The sequence below is a fragment of the Asterias rubens genome, chromosome 2 (assembly GCF_902459465.1).
Source record: "Asterias rubens chromosome 2, eAstRub1.3, whole genome shotgun sequence".
NCBI lineage: Eukaryota > Metazoa > Echinodermata > Asteroidea > Forcipulatida > Asteriidae > Asterias > Asterias rubens.
Window position 1 is genome coordinate 11,551,955 of NC_047063.1, and position 9,808 is coordinate 11,561,762.

General features: G+C 38.5%; 1 protein-coding gene across 1 annotated transcript; it reads right to left on the minus strand.

Annotated features, from left to right (window-relative positions):
• Window positions 1-2,633: 2,633 nt before the first annotated feature.
• Window positions 2,634-8,892, minus strand: LOC117306314 (pyruvate dehydrogenase E1 component subunit beta, mitochondrial-like; the record flags this gene model as incomplete). The annotated part of the gene is given in 7 exon segments (XM_033790918.1): window positions 2,634-3,496; window positions 4,559-4,700; window positions 5,526-5,728; window positions 6,478-6,655; window positions 7,281-7,388; window positions 8,160-8,366; window positions 8,830-8,892. Coding segments are annotated over 7 exon segments (1,071 nt in total), but the record flags the coding sequence as incomplete, so codon positions are not given.
• Window positions 8,893-9,808: the final 916 nt, after the last annotated feature.

Genomic DNA, 9,808 nt, shown 5'->3' on the forward strand with positions numbered 1-9,808 from the left:
GGTTGTCAACATTTTGGGTCTTAGGAAATTGGCTAAGAAATTTTGAAATGAGTGGGACATTTGCATTTTATATGGTTTAAACTTGTATGATGTATAGTTTGTCATTGTTTTAATTCATTTGATATTCAGTTGTAGCCATATAGTACCTTTCTAAAATTACATCTCCAGTCACAATTATTGAAGACTAAAAAAAAAAATTTAATCAGATTTAAGCAATATCATATATGTATAGACATACAGATTTATTAAATAAAACTACAGATATCCTTTATACCATTGAATTAATGTCTTTCTGAGTTTTTAGGCGGCCACTCTTGCGCGTTCACTACGGATTTGCATTGTGATGTCACTTGTTTTCGTGTGGTAAGCACCAGAAGGTTAGTAGTGACCTTCTCAAGTGCTTACGGTTAGCAGCGCTATGAAATGGAAATTGCACAGCAAGCACAGAATCGTCGTTAAACAACTCTATAAAATTGGGACGTTGGCTAAAGCCCATTCGCCATTTGTTAGCCATGCTCATGATGAGGCGTTAGCTTATGCAGACACTATTAACACGTAGCGGTACTGCAGTCAATGCATACCGTTCTCGGTGTTAGTACGGGCGTGGCTGCACAACCATTGAGCGTCGCGTGCAATTTTACCCTTGACCATGCAATTTGACCCTTGACCATGCAATTTCACCCTTACAGGCCTCAAATTTGACACACGACCAGTGGCGTGAGGCCAGTGATTTCAGTGTTAGGCCAGTAAACTCAAGACGGGACATGTTCGGTGGTCTTTGTTTTATTTTTCAATTCAACATCTTTGTCTAAAAAAGAAAAATTATGTTCACATGTTGATACCGAGTCTCACAAACATCTTTCAATTTTGCAGAGTATCACCCATAAAACAGAAGAGATGAATCTTATCTTAGTCTTTTGGTGAAATGAAACAGTTGATGATGAAACCGTGTTCTCATTTTGATTCTAGTCTCTTCTCATTTTGATTCTAGTCTCGTAAATAAAATCCCAGTTCATTAAAGATTCTGAGCTACAAGTCCCTGGGGTCGATTTCACAAAGAGTTAGGACTAGTCCTAACTTAGGACTAGTCCTAGGAGATATACAAATTGCATGGATAGTCCTAAGTTAGGACGAGTAACTAGTCCTAACTTGAGATAAGACTAGTCCTAACTCTTTGTGAAAACCACCCCTGGGGTGTTATGGATTTTCCACATGAATTTGAGCCATGCCTTAAAGGCACTGGACACTATTGGTAATTACTCAAAATAATTGTTATCATAAGAATTTACTTGGTAACAAGCAATGGAGAGCTGTTGATAGTAAAACACATTGTGAGAAACGGCTCCCTCTGAAGTAACATAGTCTTTGAGAAAGAAGTTATGTGTCAGAGAAATATTTGATTTGATTTCAAAAAGAGCGTTTTTTCTTCCATTATTATCTCGCAACTTTGACGATCAATTGAGTTCAAATTTTCACAGGTTTGTTATTTTGTGCGTATGTTGACATACACCAAGTGAAAAGACTGGCCTTTGACAATCACCAAATGTGCCCAGTGTCTTTAAACCTCAGTGCCACTCAGTGCCACTCAGTGCCACTCTTATAATAATTATTCTCTCATATAAAGTACAGTCAGGATCCAGTATTTTAAATCTATAGTATAATATTTATTGCAATTATTTGATAAATAAAAGTCATAACACAAGGCCAGTCTATACTTTGCAACAACAAAAAAGGGAGGGGGAAAAGCGCTGACCACCTACAATAGGTAAACACACATCCACATCTCAATTTTAAACAAATCTCATCTTCTCAAACTCACATCAGGTTTAGTTTTACTCCAAAATTTAGATTCACACAAAAATGTGTTTCTGTTTTACTTCAAAGAAAGATACAGAATTGGTAACAAGCTGTAAAACAATCAAATGGTTTAATTTGTAAGCTTAAATCATGCCGAGTAAAAACAAATTGACACATTGCAAAGTTTTTAATTACAATCATCTGAAGAACCAACAAATCACCTTTGCCTATTTTGATTGCTGCAATCATAAGCCCGATATATGCACACAGCATGGATAATCTTTGGTTTACAAAAACAAGGTTGTTGATTTTGAAATGCAATTTCCCAGGTTGGTTGGATTGAGTGTGTTTATATCAGGAAGATCAAGTGAAATTTGCTCTTCCAAAACCCAATATAAATGTAATATATCTCAGGGTTTCGTCTAGCAGTTTTGACTGAGCTTTAATGTGCACACAGAATGCTAATAATTGAGTAGCAAATCCTGATTTTCGAGTAGCAATTGAGACATTTCTTGTAGCATTTTGTTCTTCTATACAAGGGAAATCGTTCACTGCATCTTTCAGGTGGCTGAATGTGGATACATTATATAGCAGTATGTTTGTAAATTTACCCTGTGGGTCTTGACTTGCATCGAATACACTAAAACCAGCTACTACGGTACTATTTTAATAAATGGTAAATTTGCAAATTCAACATCTATTAAAATCGTTGCAGTACCCGCTGCTAAAACATAGCAAATTCGAACTGCATCTAGTTTATAGCGGGCAATCTCGGTGGCCTAGTTGGTAAGACACTGCTCTAGAATTGCAAGGGTCTTGGGTTTGAATCCCAGTAATATGTCTGTGATTATTTTCACAGGACTCGGGGGAAACTACTGAGTATACAGTGCTAACACACATCGGTGTAAGGGTTTAACCAAATTTGTCACTACATTTCATATTAGGTAGATTCCTTGTGTGATGAAAACAAAACTAGAATTCAAAGCAACATGCCTTGATATTGTTTCAAACCACACTGCTGTACATCTGTGTACTTAAACCAGGGCCAAACTTCATAAAGCTAATTAAGCAGGAAATACTGCTTAGCAACATTTAGCAGTATACCAGTCATAATTTGTACATGTGAAATGATATTTTATCTGGTAACTTTACTCTGGTTAGCTTAATTTTGTTTTGCTTAGCTTACTTTTGTGCTTAAGCAGCTCTTTGAAGTTGGGCTCTGGTGTCAATCAGTCAAGTATTAACTCTTCTAGTGGGTGTTACCAAATCAGTTGGTATAATAGCTGTTGTGTTTTAAGCCATCAGTTTGATGCAGGGACAATACATGTAACTTTCGATGGAGAACCACAATGTTACATACTTTAAAGGAAACCATTACATGGCTGAATATCTCATTTGGCCTGGTAGGGTTTTTGGTGTTCATTTGAATATTCCCAATGTCGTACAAACACGTTACACTTCATACTGTAGGATTCCCTCTTACACATTAAAACAAAATTCAAATAATGACTATTTGCAATCTACATGTCTCAATGTTGCATGGACTGTTTGTTTTCAATCATAAGTAATCTTTTGACAGTATCTACAATAGTTTTTGCTGTGGGAAGACTAGCCTGTTCTAAAGAGGCAGCATATGGCATGGGGATATCTGCTCCAGTTACACGTACAGCTGGTGCATCAAGATAGTCAAATGCTTCACCTGTTACAAAACAAAAAGTAGGAAATTATAAATAGGAATGAAATCTTTCACTCAATTTATGTAGTAAATGAGATGGGATGCCTTAGTCTCTAATTGGGTACAAATGAAGTTTGAAATCTACCCTAAATTAACTTTGCTGAAGGTTTTGATGCCATATTGTCAACTTTTGGGGAAAACCTGATTGTAAAAAGGTTTCAGTACCAACTTATTTCCCGTATTGTATAATTAGGGACATTCTATTAGCTTCAAAGGGTGGACCAGATTGCAACACAAGGAACAATCAAAAGGCTTTGGGATCCAGCTTTTTGTAGCTCAAATTAAAGTTGTCCATTATGTCTCAGGTTACGGTTCATTTTATCTGGCCAAACTCTCATGATCGACAATTTTGAAACTATTCAAATCGTATAAATGTACACAATCTAATGTGATCCGTGAAGTGGAAATGGCAACAATCTACCAGCCTTTGTTTCTGTTAATGTGCTGTCTACACTGCAGTACAAAGCCTGTTATTCAGACTGTAGCGCTGGCCCTAGTTTTCCGTTTTTGTTCATGACCCACTCACATGCCTGCAATGGCCACAATCTACCACAATAACAAAGGATTGTCCGCAGATATAAGGTAAACATGATCAAACAAACAAAGACTTACAAGACTACGGAAAACAGCAAACACCATTTATATGTATGAGGCCTGGAATTTCATTTTTGAACATGTTCAAAGGGCGGGCCATTTTCATTTTGCAAAGTTGGTAAATCTTGAAGTCAATGAGAAACTTTTGTAAGGCACCAAGGCTTAGACCAGGGGCAAAGGAGGCCATGGCCTGTGTGTTAGGTCGTGTCCGAATTGGTGGCTACGGCTGCGGCTACAATCGTTACCAGGGGTGTTGCTAAGGGCATCATATACTTCAATGCATGATGACGCGGCGATCCAGCCGTAGCCGTAGCCGCCAATTCGGATACGCCCTTATTACATGACTGTTTCATTGCCTACAGATTATTCTTTGCATGGTTTCATGTACAGATATAAAATGACATAAACAAAATGACAAAATCTCAAACTTACTCTCCATCATTCTTGCAAGAATTTCTGCCCCAACTCCAAACTGAGGCCAGCCACCCTCAACTGACACGAGGTGGTTGGTTTTCTTGACTGAGTTTACTATAGCGTCTTGATCCAAGGGTCTGATGCTACGCATATTGATTACCTATAAATACAAGTAAGGTGCACAACTGGTGTTACATTTTGTTGTGTAGCTCAACTTAACCACAAAATAACAGCAGGGCCGTTGATACCCCTCAGCCATTATACATCGTTGCTAACAAACCCAAACCATGTTCCTATACCTGTGCATTGTAACCCTTGACATTTGACCTGTGAAATGTAACTCATCTTCTATGACCTTTCCCCAAAAATGTACTCCAAAGTTTCCTTTTCCCAAGAGAAAACCTTGACTCCATTTAGATCTTTGACATTTTATCCCCAACCTATCCTATTTTTCCTGTACCCAAGGGACACCCCCCCCCCCACACACACACACTTACAGTGCGAGTCAAAATTCAGACATTTTGGTTTACATTCCTTGTTCCACCAACAACATCAAAACAATTTCTGTTTATGTGGTTCCAAGAGAGTATGATATTAAAATAAAATATATTTTTTTTTAACATAAAGGTGGTCTCAACAAGTATATTTTCAGCTGATCCATTATTGATCAATAACAAACTTTTGTACTGAGTATACAGAGCTAACACACACATGCGTGTTAATGGGTAAAACCAAAATTAATATTACTTATCCCCAATGCAAATTTCCATCTATAATCGTTGCAGTACCCACTGCTCTAAAATTTCAAAGGTTGTGTGTTCGAATCCCACCCAAATAATATGCCTGGCATTTTTTTCAAAGAGCCCGGCAAGTATCGGTATACAGTGCGTAACCCACATCAGTGTTAACATGATAGGTAAAACTAAAATAAAAATCCCCGATGCAAATTTCCATCTTTTAAAACTTAGGGGTAGAATGCGCTTACCTCAGCAGATACTCCATCTGTTTGAAGCTGCTTAGCGGCTTCCAGACAGCGCTGTACACTTATGCTATGAGCCACCAATGTTACGTCCGTACCTTCCTGCTCAATCTTAGCCTTGCCAATAGGTATAATAAAGTCATCTCTCATGGCCTCCTCGGACATGTCAAAGGCTGTGCCGTAAAGCAGCTCATTCTCCAGAACCACAACTGTAGGCCAAGAATTTCAGTTGGATGTTATTAAAGCTAAAGTGAGCATGTGTTTTACATCTTGTGTTCTGTGGGTATTGATTGAGGTAACACCATGTGTGTATCTACTTGCCAGGTAGATTATGTTCTTTTGAGAACTTGTCTTGCTTTGCAAAGTGAGCATGTTTTTGTTTTTACATCTTATCTTGGTTGTGTGTTGACTGAATACAAACAGCTTTAAAACGTGTTGCGCCAGTTCATTCTAGCGCCCTCTTGTGGTCACTTACACTTAACATCCTGTTTTGGATTACTGTGTTTGCTAGTGTTAATACTTGCTCAACTGTTCTCTCACATCCCGTGTGGGGAGTAAGTAACACATATAGTTTTATAGTATGGGTGGGTTGATCTAAATGTATGACTCTGTAATCATGAATATGCTTATTATGGGGGTTGTTGAAATGTACTACTATCTGTATGACCTAAAAAGGTACGACATCCCTGAAAGATTTAATATTGCTAGTTAGAATGTTAAATCTTTCCTGGCATTCATAGCTAGCTGCTTCATTGCACAAAATGGGGAGGTATTGCTCTCTGCTCTACCAGCCAGGGTTCTGATGGATGATACCCAAGCCTACAATCATATAGACTGTAAAGGGGGTAACCCTGGAAAAATAGTCGACTTGTAGCCCACACCTTGAAGTGGCCTACTGCCCTTGTGTGTCTGGCGACTTGCATAGAAAGAACCCAAAACAAACAATATGAAAATTTACCTGGGTTATCCTCCCTGATAGCAGCTTTCAATAGACCCTTGGCATCTTCTGCAGAGTATGGACTTACTACTTTTAGACCAGGGCAATGGCCATACCAGGCTGCAAAGCACTGAGAATGCTGGGCACCAACCCCTGAGGCAGCACCATTGGGACCACGGAATACTATGGGAACGGGTACCTAGGTAACCATAATAATAACAACAACTCAACAATGATTCTTATACTGTGTGCATTTTTCGTTAAAATACATTATTGTAGCCACTTAGTTATATACAAGAGCAAACCAACTTTCCAAAAATTTCAAGGTGCTACAAAATTGGGTCTCAGAATTAATAACTTCAATGACCTATATGAATATAGGCACTGCATGGTGAAGTATCAATATATATTTGGTTTGCGGAAACACCATGTGTGTATCTACTTGCCAGGTAGAGTTTGTTCTTAAAAGAACTGTCTTTCTATATTCTACTAAACTGCGGAGTAGATTTATCAGATTGTTCGGGAGACTTCTCAGTTCTGAAAAGAACTGTCCTGCTTTTTAACTACTACCTGGGCGGAAGGTATAGAAAACTGGCTGGGACTACTACTTTAGCTTATAGGATCGTTATTAACTGCACTACCGCGGAGTGAGTTCTTAAATTGGTCTCAACGTTTCGACTAGCTTGCTCTAGACCTATCGTCAGACCTATCTTTCTGCAAAAATGTATTATACTAAGCACCTTGAGTACCTTGTTGGTAGATACATGCGCTACATAAGACTTTGATATTATTACATTACTGTTTAAATCATTGGTAATACTAACCCGTCCAGCAGACATGTAATGTGTCTTGGCTGCAGAGTTGATGACCTGATCAATAGCCTGCATGGCAAAGTTGAAGGTCATGAATTCACAAACGGGTCTGAGGCCAGCCTACAGGACAAGAAACAAATAAATCAAATAGCTGTTAATAGATGTTAAATTTGCATCGGGATAAAGAATATTAATTTTGGGTTTTACCCATACACCGATGTGTGTTAGCACTGTATTCTCAGTACTTTCCCGAGTCCTGTGAGAAAAATATCACAGGCATGTTACTCGATGATATCATTGCGGTACCCGCTGCCAAAACATAGGATTCGAAAATGCCTCTAGCTACCGGGCAACCTCGGTAGTCTAGTTGGTAAGACACTGCTCTAGATTGCAAGGGTCATGGGTTCCAATCCCACCCAAGTAACATGCCTGTGATATTTTTCTCACAGGACTCGGGAAAATACTGAGTATACAGTGCTAACACACATCGGTGTATGGGTAAAAAAACAAAATTAAAATAGCTTTTAATACCAAAATCCACTTTGGCTATACCTCCTTTTATTTCTAGCCTATTCCGTTCCACTGCAGGAGAAAAGCCTCTTCACAAATTCTCCATTTCACTCTATCCTGAGCTGTCTGTCGCCAAGCAATGCCCCTATTTGTTTTAGTTTTATTAGACTTTACACTGGCATAAAAATAATTATACAAAACGATAAAAAACTGACTCCCGCTTGTAAAGTGTCTAAAATCATTTATAATTTCTCACAGGCCTGAGTTCACGGAGTGTCCTTGAAATGCTCTTGTAGGAATTTGCCTTTACCAAGAGGAAAATGCCTTGGTGCCTTTGCCCTTTTGAAATCGAAGCACACGTATGGAAGGCCTAGTACTCACCATAGCAGAGCCAACAGCTATGCCCGCAAATCCCATCTCGGTGATTGGTGTATCTCGGATTCTCTTTTCCCCGTACTTCTCATACAGCCCTCGTGTGACTTTGTACGCACCATCGTAGAGTGCTACTTCCTCTCCCAGAACATAAACCTTCTCATCTCGGGCTAGCTCTTCATCGAGTGCAGTGTTGAGAGCATCTCGCACAGTCATCTTATAATCACAGATATAATATACACAAAAACTGATTATCTCCACATAATCAATGATAGAAATCTGTAACGTTTGAAGCTTTGCATGGTGTTGATAAATAACAAGGAGCTAACTGTTTAATGGAGCAGTCCAAAGAGATTGTCCACCGATGAAGGCCCAATTTCATGGCTCTGCTTACCGCCAAATTCTGCACTGATGATCACCATTCTCCCTCAATTGCAAGCGCTGAATTTCTGCGCTAGCCGTGTAAGCGTAAAGTGCCTAGTAACATTGAGTATGCACCAAACAAGCAAAAATTACCTGCCAACCTGTGAAATACGCTTGATGTCGTGCTCAGATTTTTTGCTTATGGTAAGGAGAGCAATGGAATTGGGCCCTGGTTAAAGGAGCAGTCCAAATCCACAAATGTGATTGTCCACCTATAAACTCCTCTAAATTAGAGGAGTCTAATTGCTAACCTTACCTGTTGGGTAGCTGCTGGTGATGAAGTTGTGATCCCTCGAGACACAATGGTCACATTCAACGCCTGAAGTTATAATAAATAAATGAAAAATCCATTGCACAATATTAACTTTTGAGAACATTCCTTTTAAAACAGCTGTGTTATTCTAACAAACAAAAAAATGCTTTTCAGTTTTTGGATCTGGTAAATGGTGACTTTTAATAAAGTAACACACCAAGGATAAACATGTAATTAGACTATTTCTATAGGTTAACTTTAAACTTGTATTGTACTACTAGCTCTGTAGACCTTGTCTGGAAATATTGAGAGGGTGAACTCAACTTACTCCAGTCCTACTAGAACTATGAAGTTCGTTCCACTATCGCAGCGGAACGAACCTAGTTCTAGAAGTAAGCTCAACTATGCTCGGTCGGAAGGGAGGGGGAGTTGAGTACCGGTACTCAACCCTAACAAAAATCAGAAAAATACTGATGAGCTTGGTCTTCAACTTACATTTTGACGACGAATTGCTCTAAATATAAAAGCCAATATAGGCCTACATTTCCATAGTCTACAAATAGTGAACTGCAGTGAAGCTAGAGTTTTTAATTAATAAACTGCCCAACCAAATCAATAATACAATACAACAATTCGGACAAACTTGTTTTTACTTTTTAAGTTTTTGTCCCATTTTTCATTGTTTATGAACACTTCTGGTTCTTTTGACCACCAAAAAATCATATTGGTAACAAGTTTAATAATCATAGCAAGTGATCATTGGAAAGACATCTGCAGCCGCAGGAGGAACTGCTGTGAAAAGTGTAAATTACATGATTGAAAGTGCTGCTGATGTTTGTTGATTGAGTTGAGTTGAGTTGAGCGATAACTTAACTTGGAAAAACAACACAATGTTTACCGTATAGTGAGCACCTAGTTCTACTCTATATTATTTTTAGTAACTCGTTAATAAGTCATCATTTGTTGTGTATCATCTGATTGA